Source organism: Drosophila mauritiana, chromosome 2R, assembly GCF_004382145.1.
Source record: "Drosophila mauritiana strain mau12 chromosome 2R, ASM438214v1, whole genome shotgun sequence".
Lineage (NCBI taxonomy): Eukaryota > Metazoa > Arthropoda > Insecta > Diptera > Drosophilidae > Drosophila > Drosophila mauritiana.
This window is the reverse complement of record NC_046668.1, coordinates 15,844,087-15,867,549: the sequence shown is the minus strand read 5'-3', so window position 1 is coordinate 15,867,549 and position 23,463 is coordinate 15,844,087. Positions and strand designations below refer to the sequence as shown.

General features: G+C 42.7%; 6 protein-coding genes across 10 annotated transcripts; 2 read left to right on the top strand and 4 right to left on the bottom strand.

Moving 5' to 3' along the window:
* Window positions 1–1,975: 1,975 nt before the first annotated feature.
* LOC117138105 (protein 5NUC) lies at window positions 1,976–4,457 on the bottom strand. 3 transcript variants are annotated; one of them, XM_033299964.1, is made up of 6 exons: window positions 4,214–4,457; window positions 4,012–4,153; window positions 3,703–3,959; window positions 3,373–3,649; window positions 3,013–3,316; window positions 1,976–2,957 (listed from the first exon to the last, which is right to left on the bottom strand). In XM_033299964.1, exons 1-6 carry the CDS (start codon window positions 4,405–4,407, stop codon window positions 2,392–2,394), a joined length of 1,740 nt encoding a protein of 579 aa, XP_033155855.1. In that variant the 5' UTR covers window positions 4,408–4,457; the 3' UTR covers window positions 1,976–2,391. The 3 variants fall into 3 exon arrangements, with proteins under 3 accessions (XP_033155855.1, XP_033155856.1, XP_033155857.1); XM_033299965.1 differs by having other exon boundaries at window positions 4,012–4,142; window positions 4,214–4,393; XM_033299966.1 differs by lacking the exon at window positions 4,214–4,457 and having other exon boundaries at window positions 4,086–4,153.
* Window positions 4,458–4,962: 505 nt separating this feature from the next.
* On the bottom strand, window positions 4,963–8,428 carry LOC117137427 (protein 5NUC). The gene is made up of 7 exons (XM_033298857.1): window positions 8,407–8,428; window positions 6,989–7,215; window positions 6,787–6,937; window positions 6,472–6,728; window positions 6,137–6,413; window positions 5,763–6,063; window positions 4,963–5,699 (listed from the first exon to the last, which is right to left on the bottom strand). The coding sequence occupies exons 2-7, from the start codon at window positions 7,210–7,212 to the stop codon at window positions 5,152–5,154; spliced, it is 1,758 nt and encodes a 585-aa protein (XP_033154748.1). The 5' UTR covers window positions 7,213–7,215; window positions 8,407–8,428; the 3' UTR covers window positions 4,963–5,151.
* Window positions 8,429–8,947: 519 nt separating this feature from the next.
* Window positions 8,948–10,748, top strand: LOC117138567. Its single transcript, XM_033300727.1, is given in 7 exon segments — window positions 8,948–8,968; window positions 9,512–9,792; window positions 9,794–9,930; window positions 10,014–10,062; window positions 10,128–10,234; window positions 10,288–10,610; window positions 10,612–10,748. Coding segments are annotated over 7 exon segments (966 nt in total). The 3' UTR covers window positions 10,660–10,748.
* A 4-nt stretch (window positions 10,749–10,752) lies between these two features.
* On the bottom strand, window positions 10,753–13,713 carry LOC117137441 (protein 5NUC). Of its 3 annotated transcripts, none has more exons than XM_033298879.1 (7): window positions 13,684–13,713; window positions 12,828–13,070; window positions 12,620–12,770; window positions 12,300–12,556; window positions 11,943–12,237; window positions 11,573–11,870; window positions 10,753–11,512 (listed from the first exon to the last, which is right to left on the bottom strand). In XM_033298879.1, the coding sequence occupies exons 2-7, from the start codon at window positions 13,061–13,063 to the stop codon at window positions 10,950–10,952; spliced, it is 1,800 nt and encodes a 599-aa protein (XP_033154770.1). In that variant the 5' UTR covers window positions 13,064–13,070; window positions 13,684–13,713; the 3' UTR covers window positions 10,753–10,949. The 3 variants fall into 3 exon arrangements, with proteins under 3 accessions (XP_033154770.1, XP_033154769.1, XP_033154768.1); XM_033298878.1 differs by having other exon boundaries at window positions 12,828–13,085; window positions 13,684–13,694; XM_033298877.1 differs by lacking the exon at window positions 13,684–13,713 and adding an exon at window positions 13,304–13,528.
* A 2,938-nt stretch (window positions 13,714–16,651) lies between these two features.
* LOC117136362 (submandibular gland secretory Glx-rich protein CA) lies at window positions 16,652–17,622 on the top strand. The gene has a single exon (XM_033297233.1). The coding sequence runs from the start codon at window positions 16,851–16,853 to the stop codon at window positions 17,391–17,393; it is 543 nt and encodes a 180-aa protein (XP_033153124.1). The 5' UTR covers window positions 16,652–16,850; the 3' UTR covers window positions 17,394–17,622.
* An 870-nt stretch (window positions 17,623–18,492) lies between these two features.
* Window positions 18,493–23,126, bottom strand: LOC117136552 (probable serine/threonine-protein kinase clkA). Its single transcript, XM_033297506.1, is given in 9 exon segments — window positions 18,493–19,741; window positions 20,017–20,336; window positions 20,397–20,695; window positions 20,756–20,976; window positions 21,036–21,137; window positions 21,208–21,659; window positions 21,765–21,889; window positions 21,952–22,260; window positions 23,024–23,126. Coding segments are annotated over 8 exon segments (1,857 nt in total). The 5' UTR covers window positions 22,229–22,260; window positions 23,024–23,126; the 3' UTR covers window positions 18,493–19,680.
* Between the last annotated feature and the right edge of the window lie 337 nt (window positions 23,127–23,463).

Genomic DNA, 23,463 nt, shown 5'->3' with positions numbered 1-23,463 from the left:
AAATGAGCATTTGCCGGAGGACGGGGCTCCAACTGGGATGACTGCTATGGCTGCGATGGCTAACTGGCAATCAAAGTGGAGGAGGCTGAATCGGGGACACAGAAGGAGTCCATGGAGGAGGCATGGAGGTGGCGCTGCTCTTCCTTCGGCTGTTGCTTCACGTCATTTCAAATTCCATGTCAAAAGGTGAAGCCAATTCAACGTTTCTGGCGAACCGGGCAACAAAATCACGACCAGCACAACAACAGGAATAACTGGCAACAATGGCAACCTAACCGCATCAACACGAAAATCACATCTGTTGGCGATTTCGGGTGCGGGTTCTCCAATGATTTCCACTAATTTGTGAGTCGCGCAACTCATTGACCCATGCATGATCTGCTTCCAGTTCCACACACACAAAATAAAAAAAAAGCACAACCATGTCTCAATTCGATATAGAACAGATGCCCAGATACAGATACTCGGATTGCCGGTAATGCCCGGACAAATGGCGCGCGATCTTCTATTCTCATGTCGCTAATACGGCCATTAGACCTAAACGGTTCCAACTTAAAGAAGAGGAGGAGGTGGAGATGACGGAGTACAGAGGCCGGGAACCAAGCAGGAAACCAAGAAGCATTCTTAATGAAGGGAATCAAATAGAAATGAAAGAAAGACGGAAGTAGACTTTTATGTGCAGACACATCGGCCCGGCCAAGATTATAGCCAAGTTAGAACGGGCAGTGGGGTTCATTTGCGAAATTGAAATGCCACTGCCAACCTTTATGCGGGTGTGGATGTGATGTGGATGTGGATGTGGCTGGTGTGGGTGTGGATGTAGCTATGGGAAAAGCTATGGTATGGTATACACTCGGGTTCAAGAACCCCTCTGAGCCATGACTAACCGAATGACTGATAGGCGAGTACCAGGTGCCGACGACTGTAGCGTGTTGCCGCTCCAAAGTGCCCGATTCTGCACTTGACCGCTGTCCGAGAAGCGGACGCGGTATATGGGGCCACATAATTACATGCCAGCTCCCGCTGACCCGCCCCCATTTCCCGCCCTTCCTACCCATTTTCACCGACAGTGAGAAAAACTATGAGAATACTACTCAGTTAGTTGCATATGACAGCTGTTGGAAAATCTAGTTCATATTGCATATAAGCCGATTAATGAAATTTCCCTATCTTGACCAATGATTTCTCCGAATGTGAATTCGACTCTTGTTCCAGTTTTAGGCTATATAATTGGTCAACAATTTTTGCTCTGTGCACGCAATTCCCTGGCGAAATGCCGACAGTAGATAGTGTTTGTGTCGCCTACGATCGAGTTGGACATGGATGTGGCTGTGGATGCGGATGTGGATGCAGTGTGTGTGCCCGTCCATGATGTGTATGTGCTTCTCACGACAGAAGAACTCTGGGGCTGCAGTTGCAGCCGGAGATGGAGATGGAGCTAAATCTGAAGCTGGAACACGCCGACAGTAGCAGACATTGGAGCCACAGCCTGAATCCAGAGGAGGATCAGGGGGAATCATGGGGCAAGGGGCATGGGGGCGATGCAGGGGCGGCGAACACGAGCTTGATGACTATTATGTGGGCAGAGGTCGGCGGGGTCGGTGCGCCGTGAACTTCTCATGAAAAGCCTAACCATGGGGAATTTAATAGTGCTTAGCACCAGCAGAAGACACCCGAGAACGAGACCAGAACCGCCAGCAATAAAGACAGGGTCGGAAGCCCGGAGACTCTGGACTACAGGCCCAAGAGAACCAAGACCGAGCCACAGATACAGATACAAATGCCGATTGGTGGTAGCCTTCATTTGGCAGTCAATTACGGGTAGCCGCAGTGGTAGAGGAGTCATGCTGGTAGCACCTGGCAATATGAATATGCTCGAGCCACTCACTGATCAGTCAAAGTCAGAATTAAAGTTGGGGAAGCTCACGATGTGGATTTAACATCTTAAAAGCTTGCATTTGTTTGGGTTCCGTTTTAGAATATTTTATTTAAGCGAATCACGTTTGATGACAACAATTAACAAACCAAAATTCAAGAAAGCATGCTTTTAGTTGAGGAATTTTCATAATTTGAATTAATTCTTTGTGCTTTGATACCATTTAAATATTACGAACTACTTATACGGACTTATGACTTATGATCGTTATCAATAGTATAATATAATATATAAATGGTAATACAATTATTCATAGTATAATCTAGATTTACTATGTATATAATTAAACTTCAGACACCTTTGCTCATTTTTGCATACATATAGAAAAGGTTCACAACAGACTAAGTCACTAATCGGTGTTCTAAGCGATTGCGCAATAGAAAAAAACAGAGAGCTAATACTAATGATAATGATGCCCCATGGAGACGCAATCCGTACGTGGAAAGACTAGACACTTAAATGAGAAATCGATGACAAAAGTACAAAAAGCTGAGTATTAAGTTGGGTTCAAGAGAAATGTAGCCCGAGTTGGCGATGTGCTTCTGCTGCACATATTGGCGATCCTCCCGTTCCGGATAGATAACCTTGTGCTCCTGCAGATACTGGATGACAGCCATGCGATCAAGGATCGTCATATTTTCCACTTCCGGTCGCTTTGGATCGACGAAACTGTAGCCCTCGCCGCCATTCAATAGAAATGATGTTACTACCACACCGTAATAGCCTTTCGTATCAACCGCCTCGTAGTGGGGAATCTGGCACTCGGAGCACAGGGCACGGATTTCTGTGATCCTTTCGCCCTTGGGCAAACTGTGGTTGAACTTGAGCCGAAGACCCGAAACCTGTAGATGGGCACTGGTCATGTGTTTACTACGCATTTGGGCGGAGTGCTCCAGTGCCTTCATCAGTTGACTGCCACTGATCCTGGTGTAATAGAGATCTTGGCTGAAGGGAAGCACTGTGACCACATCAGCCTCCGTAATGGCGCCCGTCTCCCCGGGATCAATTGAGGCTCTAATAGCTAGATGTTTCCAATTACAAGGGTTATACAATGGAAGCTACACCCAATCACTTACCGCCCGCATTGATGAGTCCAATGGAAGCATCTGTCCAAGAACTTCTATCCGCCATCGTTTGGACTACTCGGGCATACACAAAGCTATCGGCTATGAAGTTGCCAAAATTGCACTCACTATAACCGCAGCTCTTTCGATCGCCATTCAAGTAAACGGACGTGGTGCCCACCACATGGCGCTCCATATCATCGATCACCTGGCGGTACAGTTGAAGAAAATCTTGAACATCTTTTCGGGGCTGAAAACGATTATCCAATAAGATGGGGCTACCCTTGAAACTAAGCAGATTTCCACCACTGTCGAACTGTAAAGTGGAAACTTATGCGATTTATAAGATACATTTGTGGGTTTAGATCCTACCTCTAGGGAAAGGTTTCCCAAATATTTCGTATAAGCATAGGCCTGAACAACGGGCACCTTCCTGCCATCGGGCTTAACCACTATTGTGGGATAGGGTCCCTCCGAAACTTCCTTACTCGGAGCCTTTCCCGAGTAGAGAAACGTGTGCGACTGGCCACCCACGACGATGTCCACGTCCGGACACCGCTTGGCTATCTCCATATCCTTCTCGTAGCCAGAGTGTCCCAAGGCAATGATGATATCGATGCCTTGATCCCTAAGTTTCTTTGTTTCCTTACTGGAATAAAATCTTAAAATTAAGTATAGCACATGCAGTATAGATGCGTTTACTTGATGGCGGGCACTTCCTGTTTAAAAATCACATTACTTGGTTGGGTTCGCTCCTTGGTATCCGGTCTTATATAGCCCACTATGCCGATCTTACGATCACCCTTTGTGATAACCAGGGAACTAACTAAATTAGTGTTTTCCGCCAGTTTAGGTTCATTTATCAGGTTTATATTGCTGCTGACCATTGGAAAAGTAATGGTATTCAAAAATTCGGCCAAGGCATCTGTTCCATCGTCAAGTTCGTGAACTCCGAGGGCCTGCGGAGGGACAATTGCGAATAGATTTTATAAACAATTAGGCAATCAGTACCATGGCGTCGGGAGCCAGAAAATTTAGCATTCGGGCCACCATTTTCCCTCGATAAACCGAAAACCAGGAAGTACCTTGAAAGGAATCGCCGCCGTTTAAGTAGATAACCGGATCAGTTGCAGTATTTCTAGCTGCAGAAATTCTGAAATGAATATTTTGACCTAGTTAGCATTAGGATTACTCCCATGTCAGGAATACTTACACTTCAGCCACTCGTCCGAATCCCCCGAAGCAATCGTCGACAGTCTTGCACCTTCCACCTGTGTGGGAAATGGGGTCGAACCTGGAGTGCATGTCATTCGTGTGTAAGAGGGTAAATTTGAAGCCACTGATCCAGTCCAGAAAGAACAGGATCAGCGAGAGAAAAAACCACCATTGTGGAGTAAGTGAATGCATCGTTACTAGAAACTACAAATAAATAAAGAATAGTGACCGAAAATCACTTGAAAACTGTGATCTGCCATTTTGAAATGCCTACTTTTAGGATGTGAGATGTGAGGCATCCATGAGATTGTATCCATACGTTAATATTGCATATTATTTTTTAGTTTTTTTAGGGAATGTATATTGTATGTCTGAATATTGAATTTTATGAGAAATGAATTTGGGCGCATGATTCTACTATAATCAGTTTTGTGACAATGGTAGTACTGATAAATGAAATGAAATTCAAAATTTTAAATTTAAGCCAAAGCGCGCAAGAGCAATTCGAAATCGGTCACACTAAAATCGATGTAATGTAATATGTAACTTTTCATTACAAAATACGATCTCCTCGGAAATGTACACTAGTAACGAGCTACTTAGAAGATATTTTTAAAAATAAAGTATCTTATTAAAAGTTCTTACCGAAATAAGGTATGCATTATAACGAACATCGATTTTATGCTACTAACTACTACTTCCTTTGAGCACAATAATGATGAAATCATGAAATGAAAAGCAAAAACATATTTACATACGATTTTTATTAGTTTGGTGTCTATTTAAGTCTGCCTAAAACTATGCAATGGCAAACACAATGGATGAATAGTTCGAAGAAGTTCGTTTTCTGGAATCTAGAGTTTCAAAATTATCGCAATATCGACGCATAAACTTTGAAGCTCATTTTAAGCATACAACCGCGATTATTTGTTTATTTTAAGCAATTATTTTTATCAGAAGCGAAGAGATAAGAAGCAGGGCTGCCGAGCCCATAATTGCACTGGATGAATTAATGAAAATAATGCGACCCTCGATCTCGGGATAGACATAGTCCCGCTGGCGCAGATATTGGGATACCGCCTCGAGATCGTTATTTTGCAGGCGCTGTGGCTGGTGGCCTGATTCCCTTATTACATGTCCATCGCCACCATCCAGCAGGAACTCTCCCAGGACGACATTGTAGATGGAGGTATCGTCCAGATCGCTATAGCTGGGCACTCGGCAGGCGGCGCATCGAACCTGCACGGAAACCACTCGCTGACCCTCGGGCTTGTTGGAATTGAAAACCACACGGATTCCGGACACCTGCAGGAAGCCACCGTCCGAATCCTTGCCTCTCAGGGCAGCTCCATGCTCTAAAGCTCGACGAATACTGCTACCCTTCATGGACACCATATAGAGCTTATTACTCCAGGGCAGAACGGAAAGAATATCGTTGTCAGTGATGGCGCCATCCGATCGCTTTTCAATGGAGCTACGAATGCCTGATGGACAGAAGTGTTTCTTATTCTCCACTAACAAACGGAGCATGTGCGTCCAACACTTACCTCCGCCCTGCACTATAGAAATGGCAGCATCTGTCCAGAAATCACCGCCCTGCTCCTCCATCAGGCGACTATACACCATTGCATCGGCTATCAGGTTGCCCAGGTTGCACTCCTCGGCCCGACAAACCGCCTTGTTGCCCTCCAGATGAACCTTGGTGTGCCCAACGACCGACTTCTCCAGCCTGGTGACATTCGGACGAAAGACCTCCAACAGATCGAGAAGGTCCTGCTCCTGAGCCACTGAAGCATTGAGCAGGATGGGAGATCCATCCCACTTGATGAGGTTGCCATCGGCATCAAACTGGTGATACAAGTAACGTAGTTGATTAGTGACCAGTTTATTCCTTTCATTAAGCTTGTACTTAAGTACTTACCTGTACATGAAGTTTTCCAAGATATTTGGTGTACGCATAGGCCTGCACCACGGGAACCTCCTTGCCACCGTTCTGCTTGACCATCGTTGGATAGGGTCCATCTATGTGCTCCGCATCCGGCTGGGCACCGGTGTAGAGAAATGTGTTCGTATGGCCACCAATGACGATGTCCACCTCCGGACACTTCTTGGCTATCTCCAGATCCTTCAAATAACCCGAGTGGCCAAGAGCGATAATGATTTTGATACCCTGTGCCTTCAGTTTTTTTGCTTCAATACTTTGGAATAATATTTTTGAAATTAGCTACAATGAATTTGGATGTTTCCTGCACTTACTTAATGGACTCCACCTCCTCTTTGAACTCCACATCCATGTTGATAGTAAGTTTTTTGGTATCTGGTGTCAAATAACCTATGACACCGACCTTAGTGCCATTGGTCTCCAGAATGGCGGAGTGAGCCAAGTGCTTGGTGGCCTTCAGTTGGGGAACCTTGCTTAGGTCCAGATTACAGGCCAGTACGGGAAAGGTGACCTCGTTGAGGAAGGGTATTAGACCCTCTACTCTCTCATCGAACTCATGATTGCCAAGGGACTACCAATAATGTAAGATTGAAGATATTTTGTCAGGGAAATTACGGCCAAATACATACTATAGCATCCGGTTTCAATTTGTTGAGGAAAGCACTGGCGATTTTGTCCTTGAAAATAGTGAACCAAGAGGTTCCAGTGTAGGTATCACCAGCATTTAAGTACAACACGGAGGTACCGCCATCCAGCGCCTCTTTCCGATACTTTCGAACTCTAAAAAAAAGGGTTGTTTAAAGGATACGATACTTCGAATGGATAACTCACTCGTGGGCCACCCTGGCGAATCCTCCATAGCATTTATTCGTATGTACATCCTCCGGAGGGCAGGTGCCGCTATTAACGCTCGTCTGATCGAAACGGGCATGCATATCATTATTATGGAGGATGATGAACTCGGTGGCCACTTTGGTGTGGCTTAAAATTGGATTGGCCCGTGTCCAATGGGCCAGGAGAATCACGAAGATCCCGGAAAGCCAGCGTGACTGCATCTTCTGTCCAATTGGGAATGACAGTTGAGATTTTCATTATTGCCCAGCGAATAGCTTATATCAACAAAATCCAAAAGCAGTTGACAAGTGTTTTGCGACAATTTTTATGGTCCCATATAACTATAATTGCTTTACAACAGAAATTATAAAGTCTTGCAGACTGCGATATTATTATACTAGGTTTAGTTGTTTCAAAATTAATTACAATTTATCCAACTGATTGAGTTCGCTTCTGCCACGAACGTGCTGTCTAAACAAAGAGCAGAAATTAATTAAAATTCTAGTTATTCGCAACAGCAGACAATTTGCAAATAAGTTTCCGTAGAAACATGCATATCTTCAACGGTCCGCAAATGATAAACATATCTTGTTTACTCAGCGCCGGTAGAGTACAAAATGATCTATTCGAAAGTGTCACAACAGAATTAAAGCAGAAACATGTGCGAAAATAACAATACAATTTACTCATGCGGAGCGACTAATTAATTTGCTTATAAAGCACACAAAAATATCACTTGGAGCATGAAAGCTGGGGTCAACCAAAAAACAGTGGGCGCCACTAAATTTCGTACAGTTCATAAATTTCGAATTCGAGTGGGAATGAAATTCGATTTCAACGTGTCTTTTCATCCTTAGAAAATGTGTATAAGATTTTGCAAAAATTTGAGAAAAGCCAGACGTGCAAATTGTGGAAAGAAAAACAAATAAAAATATTCGTATAATTTATGCTTCGCGTAAAAATAAATGGACTAGAAAAGGAAGCCCTAGTTTTAAGGCTAATTTAGATGGATTATCCATTTATGAATCTGCAGATACATAAAAAAAACATACATTTAGAAGTTTGACTGTGCATATATCGACACTTTAGTGGTGCGAACTCATAATGGCACTATTTATGGATCTGGTTTTTCTTTAGTTGCATTGGAAATAATATCAAATTGCACCTTAACCCCACGCGCGGGCCATTCACTTGATATAATTTTGTTGTAGAATGCTAATATTAAATTTTCTAGCTTTAAACCCTTTAACGGTCACAATTGTAACTGAACATTCTATCAGCACTGCGACACGTTTTTACCAGCTAATGAGTTAGTTAGTGTGTTAGCAATATTAAAGTTAATTGCATTCTGAACTTGATAGAACTTAAACAACGATCAGTTTCGCCATAGTTTCAGCGTTCGAAATGTGCACAACCTTTGCCGCCAATGTCCACAATCGCACTGACTTCTCCCGATTTCTGCGGTCGCATTCGCGGCCGGCTGCTCTGCTGCAGCGCAGCTCTTCTTATTATTATACATTATTTTTATTTATACCGAATTTATCAGTTACCTACGTCCACGGGAGCATGTGTGTTGTTGGCAAGAGTATCGCTTTAAATTGACCGGCGAAACAGCATCAGAATCACAATCCCAATCTCAGTTGCACTCGATTTCGCTCTCTTTCTCGCGAGAGTTACGTTCCGTTGCGTTACGTATACGCAACGTTATGCTTACGTATCGTACTCTGGAGGCATTCCGTTAATGTGTTATCAATTGGAAAAATTAGCATCAACAACGAGCACTGGGAGTTTTATTTATAAAATGCTATACTCGTATGAACGATTGATTATTTAATTAAATGAACCCGAGGGACGCAGAAACAGTTGCACTCAATAAGTAATAAAATATGTTGCTGATTTTATATATATTTTGCCATTAGCATTACCAATGCTAATTTATAAATAGTTTAAGGCAAAATGACAGCGCAGACAGCGGATGTAGGCTCGAAAGTATATAAATCATTAAATAATTATGTGTGGATTTCCTTTGTCCAAGCTGTTAGAATATATTTAAATTTCATGTTCATAGTTTTTTACACCTTTATTAATTTAATACATATTTAATCAGAATTGAATTGTTATTAAGAACTTATAGATAACATAAGAATTATTAAAGTTATATTGAAATATGACTTTATTATTATTAGTTTCACGTATAATAAATGATCAAAGCTCATGCTTTAAATACTTACAAACCCAAATTAAGAAATGTAGTATACACGGCAAAAACAAACTATTTATAAGAACACACTTGTGCTGGAAGGGTGATGAGATGCAAATTCCAAATTTAGTTGCAAAATTTTCCCTTAGTACTGTCACTAGCTGAGTGCGGGGTATCTGATAGTCAATAGACTGTGACGTTCGCTCATGTTTAGTTATCACTTTGTACAATGAAACAATCAATCATATTTTTGGCAATGATGCTGTTCCAAGAAGACAACATTTGTCAATTGCATTATCCTATTCAATTCACCAAAAAAGTTTTTAATTTTCCTTAGTCAAATCAAACCTATGATATGCCAAAACCATTTTGGTGTGATTCCCGATGCGAAACAGATATGTGCGACTAGCGAAGAAGGAGATACACGTGCCGGCGATTCTGGCGGTCCGTTGATAGCCAAAATCAATTACCAAAGCAATTACCAAAGCAGGAATTTCGACACGCAGTTCGGGATTATCAGTTATGGCTCCTACGAATGCGATGGATTGGGTCTCTATATCGATGTCTCACAGTATAGCGGCTGGATTGCAAACACGGTTAGGGGATCGAGATGTGGTCAGTCGGAGGGAGAACGGTAGGTTGCTGTATGCTGACTGCACTGGCGATTCCATGGGATCCATTCTAATGGCCACCATCTTTGGACTTCAATCCTACGCGAAGGGTGTGCTGATCACCGACCGTACGTATTGCCTATCAAATTCCTATCAATTGAGTTTTGTTGTTTTTTTTTTTTTTGGAAATTTATGTAATTTTGAAATTTAGGCCATGTCCTGACCACTGCGGACGTTTCTCGAGCCGATCCCTACTCCTTGTGAGTTGTTTGAAAAGTTTTCGCAAACAGCATGTTTTGCAAATTGAGATATTGTATTTCCGCAGAGGGATTGTTGTGATGGGTATGGAGTTCCAAGTTAGCACGATTTTTAAGCCGTTTACCAACATTAACATATCACTGATTGGCCTGACGCGACGATTGAAAAACAGAGGTAACTTAATTGGAAAACAAATTCGGAGGCATTACAGTGATTTTCTGTTGCAGGAACATTGAGACCGATCTGGATTTTGAAAACTACAAACCTCTATGGTTCTTTAAGTATCACTGGCACCAATCAACATGGCTTAAGTTACGTTATAAGTGTGCAAAGCCTTAAATAGCAGTTGTGTGAACATGTGTTGGGGAAAAATATCCAACCGAATCAGTTTTGTGTGAAAAACATTTTCAAACCAAATGCACTTCAGGCATTTGGTACAGCTGGCGATATACTGGTAAAAAAAATATTGAATGCTTCGGGCATGCCACATATCGTTCTATTGGGCTTGGTAGAAGTTTCGTACAATGACGTATACGTAATAACCAGTACCAGTGGCAAATACAGATTGGATCTCGGAAATAGTAAGCCAGAATGGATAGGGTATCTGGATTATAGGCGATTCAATCGAAAACTAACCAAGCCATCATTTTCATTTTGAGTAAATAAATATAAGAACACAAGGTCATTTCAGTTCTCACAACATTTATTAGCTATTTAGTTTAAGTTTGTGTGTGTGAAACAAGCATATATTATATTAATTAAGGGCAAACTTATCACCAATCACACTTGACTATTTAAGTCGAAAAAATGCAATCGCATATGCGAATGACCAAATGTGGCTAAGTTTATTAATGGATAGGGATTCCGAAATGAGAAGCTGAAAGTTCCACTAGATGAATCTAGTGAGCAAGGAAGAGAGCAGAAGCAACGAGATGGAGGCCACAATACCAGACGCCGATCCGGTGTCAGCCTTCTCGTGGATCACAATTCGCTCCTCGATCTCGGGATACACGAAATGGCGCTGCTTCAGGTACTCCATGGTGGCGTTTAGATCGTTTCGCTGCATGCTCTCGGTGAAGGGATTAGTCTCCTCGGTCAGAGTGTAGCCATCGCCGCCTTCGAGCAGGAACTGGGGCACGATCACCTGGTAGAGGGCCGTCTCATTGATGCTCTTGTACGTGGGCACGGAGCAGCTGGCGCATAGGGCCTGGGCGGAAACCACTCGCTTGCCCTGCTCATTGTTGTAGTTGTACACCACACGCAGTCCGGACATCTGCAGGAATCCACCATTGGAGTCCTGCGACCTCACAGCCGCGGAGTGTTCCAGGGCAGCCAGAAGGGTGCTTCCGAGAATCCTCGTTACATACAGATTATTCTCGAACGGAAGAACGGCCAGGAGGGTGGCGCCATTGATGACTCCATCAGCCTTCTTATCGACGGAGCCACGGATTCCTAAAACATATGTAAGTCCAGGTAATTTCGAATTTCTCTAATAACACCAAGCAAACGCACCTCCTCCCTGCATAAAAGCAATCGCAGTATCCGTCCAGAATTCGCCGCCCTTGTTCTCCACCACGCGGCTATAGACCATGGCATCTGTCACCAAGTTGCCAAGGTTGCACTCCCTCATGCGGCAGATGTTGCCGCCCTCGAGAAACACCTTAGTGTAACCCAGGACCATGTTCTCCAGCTCGTCCAGCTTGGGACGGTATACGTCCAGCAAATCCAGAAGATCCTGCTCCTGAGCTACTGAGGCATTCAGCAAAATGGGGGCGCCGTCAAACTCGATCAGATTGCCCTCGGCATCAAACTGGAAATTTGGTTATTACAATTAAATTAATATTTCTTTAATAAAAATCAAATAATATATAGTGCCGCTTACCTGAACATGAATCTTTCCGAGATACTTGGTATACGCGTATGCCTGCACCACCGGTACCTTCTTGCCGCTCGCCTGCACCACTGTGGTGGGATAGGGACCTCGAACCGCCTCCGGATCGGAGTCCGTGGGATCGGCCACCGGCTGATTGGCATCCAAGAATGTGTGCGAGTGACCACCAATGACTATGTCCACCTCCGGACAGTTCTTGGCTATCTCCTGATCCTTTTGGTATCCAGAGTGACCCAAAGCGATGATGATATTGATGCCTTGAGCCTTCAGCTTTTCGGCCTCCGCACTGGTGAATAAATGAACTTACATGAACATCCTTGATCTTCAGCTGATTTGAGCTATACCCACTTGATGGACACGATTTCCTCCTCGTACTCCACTTTGTTCCGGAAGGCAAGCACCTTGGTATCGGGCGTGAGGTAACCAATAACGCCAACCTTCACTCCATTTCGCTCGAGAATCGTCGAGTTGGCCAGCTGCTTGGCAGCCGCCATTTCGGGCACATCGGTGAGGTTCAGATTACAGGCCAGAACGGGGAATTCGACGGCATTGAGGAAGGGCACCAAGCCCTCAACATTCTGGTCAAACTCATGGTTGCCCAGAGACTATTCAAATGTATGTTGATTAAATATAACAAAAGGATGCGGATAACAACAATTGATAGTTACAATAGCATCTGGTGATAGCTTGTTGAGGAAAGCACTGGCGATCTTGTCCTTGAAGACGGTGAACCAAGCAGTTCCCGTATAGGTGTCACCTGCATTGAGATAGAACACTGGAGTTCCACCCTCCTCCGCCTCCTTGCGATACTTTCGCACCCTAGTTTAAGTTCATCAGCATGAATAGTTGAACTCTAGGCAACCTGACCGCACTTACTCGTAGGCCACCCGGGCGAATCCTCCGTAGCACTGATCCGTATTGGCCTCCTCCTTGGAGCAGGTGCCACTGGTCACACTCGTCTGCTCGAATCGGGCGTGCATGTCATTGTTGTGCAGAATGATGAACTCGGCGGCCACTTCCGCACGGGGAGCAATGGGATTCGGCTGCACCGGATGAATCAGTAGGGCCAGTAGGCAGCATGATCCGATAAGGAGACTACGGGCAGGTAACATTTTGTTGCTGGAACAATAAACACTATCGCTGATAAGTTATCACACGCGAAGGGATGAAATGTGGGTGGAAAATCTTTGGTGAAATCGTAATAAGCACTGATTCGTGCACGGAAACTGGTTTGTCATAATCCAAAAATTTTAATAAAAAATTAATGCACTGCCACTTAATGAAGCGTGTTTCTGATGGGTTTTTACACAAGTAATGGAAACACTTCAAACGTTATAAACCAGATTTTCTACTTAGGCTGTTGAAGGTCCTTTTCGACCTTATCATCCATCCACTGCTGAGAGGCAAATATTTATCAATCACGAGCGCGTAGAAATCGCAATTTATTGTTTATTGGGTGCTTTAAATCTAATCGCCGCTTATCACTTTGCGTGTGCAAAAACACACGAATCCCCAGCCCATTCAGCTCGACTAATTTCTGCCATCGCGGTCCACTTCACTCGGCCAACTGGTTTTCGATTGAACTCGGAAACGAGCTCGAACTCCAGCTTGCTCATGGCATTGGCCTAAAAGCTAACTCGGCTCAAAAGGCCCGATCGATCGCCAGCGAGAAAAAAAAACTCTGCTACTTCAGAAACAACGAACTTACGAAATACCATCGATCGCTACTCACATGCACTCGTCGCACGGTCCGCGGGCTAACTGACCCACCAAATTGGCTGAGAGTGCGAGAACCGTTATTAGCCGAAAACATAAAGCCGAGTGAGTACCTTAAACAGCAAACCGAAATTTACTGCCTCGCGAAGCGGCCTGTTGATTACGATAAGGCCTCGTATGGCGATTGCGGCTCAGAGCGGGTTAAATTGGCTGAGAACGCCAATGCGATGCTCTTTCTGCATTGCCCCATTGTATTTCGATGTTTTGGGAGCCATCGGAAGCAAACTTATCGCGCGATAATCGACGTTTATAGATCAGATAATGGTGAATTGGCTATATATCTATCTATATCTGACTCATAGCCACTCAGACAGAGGCAGGTAGTTAGCCCAACAGTTGTCCAAACACAACGTGACATTCCCACGCCGAAATATGGATTGTACTAAAAAATATTTATGCACAGTGCACACCCGCTAAGAAGAATTTGCATTCACATTGTAAGTGATCTAAACACATGAAAGACAAAGATCACACAATCGAAAGCATATTTTTTAAAAAGAGAAGCATACTTTCAAGCACTTGGTAATATTATCCAAATGTAATCTATACATTAACTAAATATGTGTATTTATTTGCAATTTCGTTAGATAGTAAAACATTTTCACTGTCACGGTTCCCACTTCTAGAGTATTTACTGTACATGTTTATTTGCCGAGTAAGCCGATCTTTGTTATTAGTTTCCCGAAAATTCCAAGCAAGTGTCTTCTGCGAACTTGAGGCACATTCCATTGATGAACAATGAGGCCTGCTTGTTCCAAAAAGATTTATGACCGCCGAAATGGAAGGATGATAATATTGAAAAGATGAACTCGACTCAACAGCAGCGTTTCGATTCGCGTTAATTACTTTATGAGTTTACTGCGAAGTTCGACACACACGAACTGATCACAATTGCCGGAATTGGGCACAGTACACCCCCAAATTATCCGCTGCCACTTGTCGCGTGCTTCTCAAACTGTTCAATCATATATGTGTAATGGCACTATAGACACACGACAGCTGCGGCTGTGGATAATGTATTTGCTATTTGCTATTTGCTGCCTCTGCTGCTCGGGCAAATACTTCAAACGAAAGGGAAAGGTACAACTTTACTGCTCGCGTTGTCGCCTAAATATATCCGAAAGATACAAGATACAACAGCAATTGAGTTGGTTCGAAAATAAATGAAAGATGCTTCGGCCAAGTTGAGCTGAAATGTGGAAAGGGAGGAACCAGCACGCAATATTACACAATGTCAAGTGTGCGATAATGATGAGATAAAAATAATATATGATTCAATTATGATACGCCCTTAACAACATCAATTGCTTATCAAGTAAATAATGTACACACCACCATTCCCGACAGACTGAATGCAAATATCCAATCATCAGACATAGGCGAAATTCCGTTAACAACAATTCGCTGAGATTGTGTCAAATTCGCAGCCCCAAATAAATCAAATAATACCCAATTTCCTTGACCATAAATAAACATTTATTGCTATCAATGAGATTGTTTCAATATTTTTTTCTTGGGACTGGGGATTCTTCATTTATGGTGTCATCTTATATTTGGGCAAGCCAAAAAAAAAAAAATACCTGTCATGATTACACAATGCGCAGACATAAACCATAAAGCGAATTATGTTCATTCCAAAATTTGACAGCATTATCGATTAGCATTTGCGACCACTCACCTTTACTCAGTTAACAATCGGCAATAAAGCCGATAAGAATTGGTTCTCCATGCCAACGGGGAGGTAAACTTGATTTCATTCACACTAACTCATACCGCGTACCAAATTTCCATTCCCATGACAACGAAATTCGGAAATTTCTCGCAGTGCTTTTAGGTGTGCACTTATCATTGCAGTGGCAGGTCAAACTAACTCGCAGGGGAAGTGCCGATCGAAGAGATGAATGTGAAGCGTGCCAGCTGCAAATGCTTATCACGGTCGGGCATAACGCACTGGGGAATCCCCTGCAAACACACAAATTGAACGAATTGTGCATGTACTAATATTCCTGTTAAACGTATGCAAATACTAAAATATTTATTTGTGAAAAATACAGTATTTAAGAAGCAGTAAGTATATATATCTTAGCAGTAAGTGATTAAAGTTCACAAACAAAATTTTAGGTAGCTAATTGATTGAATACAATGCTTAACGGATACGTGGAAAAAAATAGCTTAGCTGTCTAACCTGAATAACTTATTCTTTCAATGCGTCAGCAGTGCACGTTTTGCCAAGAAAAGCAATTTAAGCAATTACATATATCGGTCGTTGTTCGCTAAAACCAGATCGAAACTCATTGGAAATCAACTGAATTTAAAATCCAGCAATTAAGAAGCAATTAAGCTTGAGAACTTTTATAGATATATACATATTTTTGAAAATATATACGCTCAGAACTTGGGTTACCCAAGATTGTAAGGTATTTATAATTTATTAATTTATGCTATAACATGTTTAAAAAAAAACACATAACCTGTGAAATGTTAGTTAGATTTAAACGCTTTCATTTCGCACACACCCTCCAATGCCACCCTATTAAAAAAAGGACATAGGAAGGTAACTTGCGAATCGGCTATGCCGCACCGAAGGGAAACGGACACGGGACAACAACAACTGGCAGGGCGGAAAGGACGAGCAGGGCGCGGCTGCGATCCCGGGGGGATGGGGTGCAGGACGGATGCACGGAGGAAGGGAGGATATTCGGAGCGCGGCTGCTGCAGCGGCAGAGAAAGAGAAAGAGAGAGAGAGAGAGATAGAGAGAGGCAGCGCCAGCTGAGGGTTGCAATATCCTGCTGCTGCCGTTCAGCCTGTGGCCTGTAGCCAGTATCCTGTTGCCCTCCCGCTTCAGCTGCCGCAACTCAAACAGCTGCAACAATTTTTTTTTTTTTTTGTTGCCGATGGATTGTTGTTTTTAATTTCCTTGGCGCGGCACATCCCCTAATGCCACTATCTCTGGTCCCTGCCGCATTTTGGGGTTGGAGTTGCCAGTTGCCAGTTGGTCACCGGGGTGCAGTTGGTCGCAGCTCAGTCGTGGCGATCGCCAGGTGAACGAAGGTTGTGTCGCGCAGGAGCGAGTTGGAAAACCAAACAATTGCAGCTTAAATCTAGTAGATCATCCTCTAACCATGTCGGGCAAATTGATAATGAAGCGCAAGCGAGCCAGCCAGGAGGAGCAGCAGCAACATCAGCAGCCGGCGCAGGAGCAACGTGTCCAGCCGCAGGAACAGCAACAGGAGCAGCAACCGACTGAAGCGGTTCCGGAGAAACGCCATCGTCCTCTAACTCCGCCAGCAGAAGAGCCAGGCCAGGATTGCCCCACCCCGCCAGATGCCACCAATCGAATCCTACTGGAAGCGCTGCAAAAGATAATGGAGCTGCAGGCGGAACTGGATGCCTTTGAGCAGGATCTAGACGATCGAGATGGCTATGCGGCTGGAGGAGCTGAAGCGGAGGAAGCCGAGGAAAGTGAAGAGGATGCCGAGGTGGCGGCCCAGTTTGCGCCACCGACGCCAGCCCAAAGGAGCCAGGCGGAGGCACTGGGTTTCGCCATGTGCGCCAGGGAGACACTGCTGTTCCTGCAGAGCGAGGGTATACCCACGGAGTCGCCACTCTACCAGACCCTACTCGGGAAATTGGTTGGCCAAAGCGATGGACTGCTGCACGCCTGAGAGCAAACCGGAGGGCAGGAACTCCTCCTCATTCTAGTCACTTTGCTGCGATCTCATTGCAAGTAAAACGAGAGAGAGAAACCAAGGGTTGCGAACCTTCCGGGGGTGGAAATTATGCAACACAGGGATCTGGGTATTCCTAAGCTATTTACTCTAGTCAATTATTGTAAAGCAATATAAAACACATAAGCAACAACGAAATAAATTATATTTGAAACTAAAACATAAAGGAAGTTTTCATTAAGATTGGGGATTTCCATTTTAGCTGGGAATAAAAACACTCTGCTGCATTCGATTTTCGATACATTTTAAATATATTTATTTATTCATTTAGTTATTACTTGTGTTATTTAATTTTACATATAATAATTAATGAGAATAACTCAATCGCCATATATTATTTCTTTGAATTCATTTTGTAGGTATGTATATCATATAAGTGTATATATTCTTATTGTTGTTAGGGCGGGGTGTTTTTGTTGTTCGGTTATTTCATTAACTTGGTATCATAAATTATCTGGGGCTTGGGGAATCGCCCTAAAGTAGCATTTGTTATAATTTCATATTAGTTATCTGTATAATTTGTAACAACGATAATTATTTGTAATAAATGGTTGTAATTCCTTTGTATTATCTGTATTACTGATATTTCATTAAAACTAGATTTTAATTGTTTTCAACAATTTAACGTTTCACATGGTTGTATGTAAGTAAATGTTTCTTAAGGTTTTTGGACAAGATATCGTTTTATTCATCTTCCTATTCGAATTCTCGAGTACATGTTTATTTCATTGCGTTAGCAACGTCAACTTTATTCGCTCGATACTCAAATTAGGTTGCATACATATTAAAAATGATAATATCTATAAATTGGCATTTCAATTGGTAATTTCAGACCTGGAAGGGATCCGTCCACTGCCCTCCACTCCCTCCGAACCCCTTCCTACAAACATTTGGCACACTCTCTTGGTTCTACTTAAGCTCTACAGAGAATTCTCATTAATCTAAAAACTAACTAAAAGTGAGAAAACAGGAAACGAAATTTTGAGCTTGGCAACGGATCAAATTGTCGATTACGAGTTGAGTTTAGTTTTGTTACTTTTGTTTAGTTCAGTGTATAATTAATGTAGACAACTGGACAAAGCAGACGACTCATTGTTGAACAATTGTGGAAACGAAAAGTTGGGTAAACTACTTTGCTTCGTCCAGCGTCATGGGTTAAATGGGTTAAGTACATTGAATTACATTGTTATTACGTTAATTTTGTATTGAGTTACATTGTTGGTTTAGTTAGAACTTTATATTCGTGTATAAGTAAATGGAGTATTTGTTATTCTTACGCTTACGCTTGCGTTTAAGTATTCTTTTTTACTCTTTTATTGTTTTCGTATCTGGTGTTTTAATAAAGTAATCATTTGCAGCACTATCCACTTATGGACATTGATTCACAATAAACTTGTATATATTTTGTAATTTGTTAGTTATTTGTAGATCTTTAGTATTCGATATATTAATTCTGAATGCTCGAGTATTAGATAATTTTTGTTAGGGTTAATCTGTTACCTTTCGTGTCAACATGGGGTTAGTCGATCTCTGTTAATTATGTAAATATTAGAATTTGTAAGTGTATATATATATATATATTCTTTATCTGTATCGTTAGTTTTGTTAAATATATGCATATATAAATAAAATTATGGTTTAAGTGTGCCCTCTGTATTTATTATTATATTCTATTAAGTTAATTAATCTCATAGATTCTGTCTCTACCGACGGTCAGTCGGATCCTTCATTCCCTATACATAGCTTTGTCTTGCTGTATCAACTGGATTCGCTCTGTATCATCTGTACGCCAGACTATCCCAGCTCAACTTTGAGCTGAGCCGTGTGCTTAACTACTGATCACTCCCGACCGAATACAGCTCCCACTAATCATTCAGGCTCTTTAGTATCTTTAAGATGTTTTGTAAATAGAGATAAAAAACTGGACACAGTTTCGTCTGTGTTTTATAGCCAACGCGAAAGTAAGGTTTTCGATTTGTTGTTCCAGCCTCATCATCATTAACCGTTAATCCTTGCACGCAAAAATATATGTATAAATATATTTGTTATGTATATGTTTTGTATGTGGTATATATCGTAAAGTTCATTTTGTCCATTTTGTAAATACTCCTCCTACGCCTTCCTCTAATCTTATGAACTCAAGTGTACAAAGTTTCTGTGATGTTCATGTTGATGTGATTTTTCGATTTGCTTGTTCTGCTTGTAGTTCTTGTATCTGTTGGGTTCAGAAAAACTGCACGGGCAAGAACGGAAATGTGCCAATATGTAGCGAAGGATTAGCAGGTCTGTAAGAGAATGTTAATTTGGATTTAGAGAGATGTTCTTGTCTTTGATTTGCGGTGTATAATCGAATGAGTTATATGCGTTTCCGGATCAATGCAAATCAATACGGGAACTTTGACGGATAAGCGGAGAGGTATATGTATGTAAGAAGCAAGCAAGCGGATTCACATAAAGCCCGTGTATTCATTTGCATTGTCCAAAGACATCGATTTAGTGTGGGTTGTGTGCAAGGACGAAGGAGTTCTCTTCTGCGTTCGTTAATATCGCATTTCAATACCTTACTAAGAGCATATTGGGCACTGAAGCGGTTGTGGTGGTGGTGTTGTTGCTGTGGTTTTTACTGCCTAATGTGTGATTGTTGATATTGTTGCTGTTGGCACTCTTTTGGCCATCCATTGGACCAAGTCGATAGGAGGATATAAATGAAACGTCGTTGGAGTTTTTCTCACCGACTGGGTGAAAGTTGCTATTGCAATTATTGTGGCTACTGGTGTTATTCATATTGCTGGCCCGGTTGCTATTGCTGCTGTTGTTGTTGTGGCCTGATAGCTGCGGTGGGAGATTTGGTTGCGACTGTTGAATTTGTTGCTGATTTACCTGAAAGATAGTTGGGATTATTTTTATGGATCAGCCTGTTTATCAGTTGGGTACACTCACCTTGGAACTGCCGTTGGAATTGTAGTAGTAGTTGGGATTTATGTTCTTGCCGTTTTGGCACTCACTTGCTCCGTGATTTGGCAAAAAGTTGTTGCTGCTATTGGGTTGGGATTTCATGGTCAAATTTTGGGTGGTTGCCGCCGGGTTTGTACCTCGACCTCCGCTGGCACTACTAGGGTCCAGCAAATTTCACCTGTTAACATGGCTGCGATTGTGATTGGAACTGAGACCAGAGCCGCCAATGGCATTTGGTTGAGAAGCGCCGCCAGTGCCCAGACCTACACCTCCACCGCCGCCAGCTGGAAAGATGACTCAAAATGTAACATACTCTCTATAGATGTAACCACTCCGTAACTCACCAGAATAGCCGGGCGAATGCTGATAGTATTCTCGTCTTCCATAATCCGGCTCGTAGTCGGAGCTTTCGTAGTGTCCACCCCGACCACCGCCACCGCTGATGCCACCCACTCCGCCCAGAATGTTAGCTGGCGGTCCGTGTGGTCCATGGCCATGAGTGCCATAGGAGTAGCTATCGTACGACTGGTGGGGATCATAACCAAGGCCGTCATCATAGCCACGACTGTAAAGTATAGTTATTAAGTAAGAATCCTTGAATAAAACTATATTTAAGAATCATACCCATAGGTTTCGTCCATGGCCGTCCTGGCTTTTTCCAATATGGACATCACTTTCTGCTTCGGAGCCAGCACATTTTTACTAAAAGATGACGGCTGTGAGCTCCTAAAAAGGGTTACCGAAAGATACAAGTTAGGTACGTTTTTGACGCTATCTCTAGAAAAATATAATTCACCTATAGCTGTGATGCGGCGTGTTCTTGACCCCTCCAATCGGATTAATTGAGCCGCCGCCCATGACATTGTTTCCTCCCTGCATGTGAGACGACTTCTTATAGCCACTCTTGGCGTTGTCGTTGTCATTGAGGCTAGTGCTGTCCATCAGCTCGCGCAGCTGCTCCTGCCGGATAATGTCGTTACTGTCTGGGATCAAATACTTTCTCAGCTCGGCCATGGCGTAGGCGATTCGGGCGTAGGCTTCTGCGGGCGGCGCTATTGTCGATATCTCCACGTGCAGATCGCTGTTGAGGTGAGCGTACTTGGGATCCTTGGAGCTGCGCAATTCCTCTTCTTTGACTCGATCGCGCATAGAGTTGCGGCCCAGGACGGTCATCTTGCAAAGGGTCTCCTCCTGAAGGCGGCGAAGGGAGTTGCCCTTGGGCCCCAGCAGTTTGCCCACGAAGTTGAACTGAATAATAAAAGTTTAGCGGTCATGAAATGCGCCAGTCATAAAACTCATACTCAATTTGAATTGGTTACAATTACTAGACAAGCTAATCAGTGTGAAATTTACCTTGGGATGTTCTCTAATGGGAACTAAAACACGTTGCGAGATCCGCAGCGGCTTCTCCCTGTAGATATCGGCATACTTTTGCTCTCTGGAAGGGATCCTTCCTGTGGTCTGGACCTTTTCAATCTCTAAAACAAGACAAGAGTAATTATAGATGCTGCTTAGAAATGATTTGAATGACTTTGCTTACCGCCTTCCAGCAGTTTCTCGGCAATGGGAAACTTCCTGTCCATGCGATTTCGTTCCGCCATACAATCGCGTATGTACTCATTGGCCTTCTCGTTTATCTGGACATTGCCGCCTGGATCTACACCATGATGACCGTGATCGTGGGCGGAAGCGTCGCCATTGTGGGCGCCACCTGGTGCTCCAATAGATCCACCAGGCTTGCGAGGCTTGCCGCCAAAATCGTTGTCATCGTCGTTGAAAGCGGAAAAGTCACCGTTGCCGTCGTACTTCTCGGTCATGATTGTTTCGCCCGTTTCCCCGGAGCTGCGGTCTATAGGAAACTAATGATATAATGTATGACTTCTAAACACATATAATAAAATGATCGATTTGTAATAAGATTTTCCTTTGAGGACATAAAGCTTTTTAGGATACTGTAACAAAAAGGATTTGCCAGGATCTTACAGAAACTCTTCTTCTATAGCTAAATATCAATAATTTTTTTAAACTATCCGAGTTTCAGTGGATGATTTTTCAAGGATGTTCGATATGAAATTTTATTATTATTGGCGAAAATGTAATTATTTATCGTAATCAATTAGGCGGCTAACCACTAACAACGCTTTTACCAACACACTCTCGCGTCACACACACACACGTACAGTCCCACGCACACACACACACATACACACAGTCACAGGCATTGGGCAAAAACAACCACCGTGCAAAATTGAGCGAATGGGAAAATCAAATTGTTGCCGTAGTTCCGCACACAAAAGCTTTGGGTAAGTAAACCGGTAAAAAGGATATTATCCTTTCAGATTCAGGATTAACAAAAATAGCGTCTGATTTCGGGCAGTTTTCCACTGCAACTGCTGGGTGTCCAACTGGTGCCCTCCCCACACGTCCCGCGACCCGTGCTGCACTTTCACTTTTCAGTGGGACGCAGTTTTTCACCTATTTTTTTTCTGTATTTGCAAATTGCATCGAGCGCTTTCTGTTGCTTCCGATGCTTTTCTGCAACTGGATTTTCCAGAGCTGGCTCAACACACAAACACTTTTCAAATATGCCGTTAGTTTAAAAAGTTAATTACCACTGTTAAATGGCCCTTTCGATTATTGCTCTTAATTTAAAAGGTTGCGAAAAAACTGCAATTGAATTCGCGAAAAAAACAATTGTGCAAGTGTGACCGCGGATCGAAAGCTCGAAAAAGCGCAGTTCGCAAAAATGCCATTGTCTTCGGCGGTTAGTACAGTAAGCACTGGATAATCAGATATTAATTAGGCTACGAGAGGGTAGTTGTTTTAAATGATGTTCATTTTGTTTATAGCTTACATTATATTAAATATTAAAGTCTTTTTTATTTACTGTAAAAAAAAAAAAAATTAGAAAAATTGAACATCTTGATTGCAATAAAATTAAAACTAACTAATGGAAAAATAACAGTTTCATTTTTATTTTTCTTTCTTAGCATTCCGTAATATACATCCCTAAATATAAAACATAGATTTTCTTTATTAACCAAAATTGCAT

Coding starts and splice junctions, on each gene's coding strand:
- LOC117136362 (XM_033297233.1), top strand. CDS start 16,851: ATGTCGGGCAAATTGATAATGAAGCGCAAGCGAGCCAGCCAGGAGGAG.
- LOC117137441 (XM_033298877.1), bottom strand. CDS start 13,341: ATGGATGATAAGGTCGAAAAGGACCTTCAACAGCCTAA. Junction 13,071..13,303: donor AAGGACCTTCAACAGCCTAA/GTAGAAAATCTG, acceptor TTATTGTTCCAG/CAACAAAATGTTACCTGCCC. Junction 12,238..12,299: donor GAGGAAATCGTGTCCATCAA/GTGGGTATAGCT, acceptor TTTATTCACCAG/TGCGGAGGCCGAAAAGCTGA.
- LOC117138105 (XM_033299964.1), bottom strand. CDS start 4,407: ATGCATTCACTTACTCCACAATGGTGGTTTTTTCTCTCGCTGATCCTG. Junction 3,650..3,702: donor CAGGAAGTGCCCGCCATCAA/GTAAACGCATCT, acceptor ATTTTATTCCAG/TAAGGAAACAAAGAAACTTA. Junction 2,958..3,012: donor TGGACTCATCAATGCGGGCG/GTAAGTGATTGG, acceptor GGAAACATCTAG/CTATTAGAGCCTCAATTGAT.
- LOC117137427 (XM_033298857.1), bottom strand. CDS start 7,212: ATGCAGTCACGCTGGCTTTCCGGGATCTTCGTGATTCTCCTGGCCCAT. Junction 6,064..6,136: donor TTGGAAAACTTCATGTACAG/GTAAGTACTTAA, acceptor TTGTATCACCAG/TTTGATGCCGATGGCAACCT. Junction 5,700..5,762: donor TTCTATAGTGCAGGGCGGAG/GTAAGTGTTGGA, acceptor TCTGTCCATCAG/GCATTCGTAGCTCCATTGAA.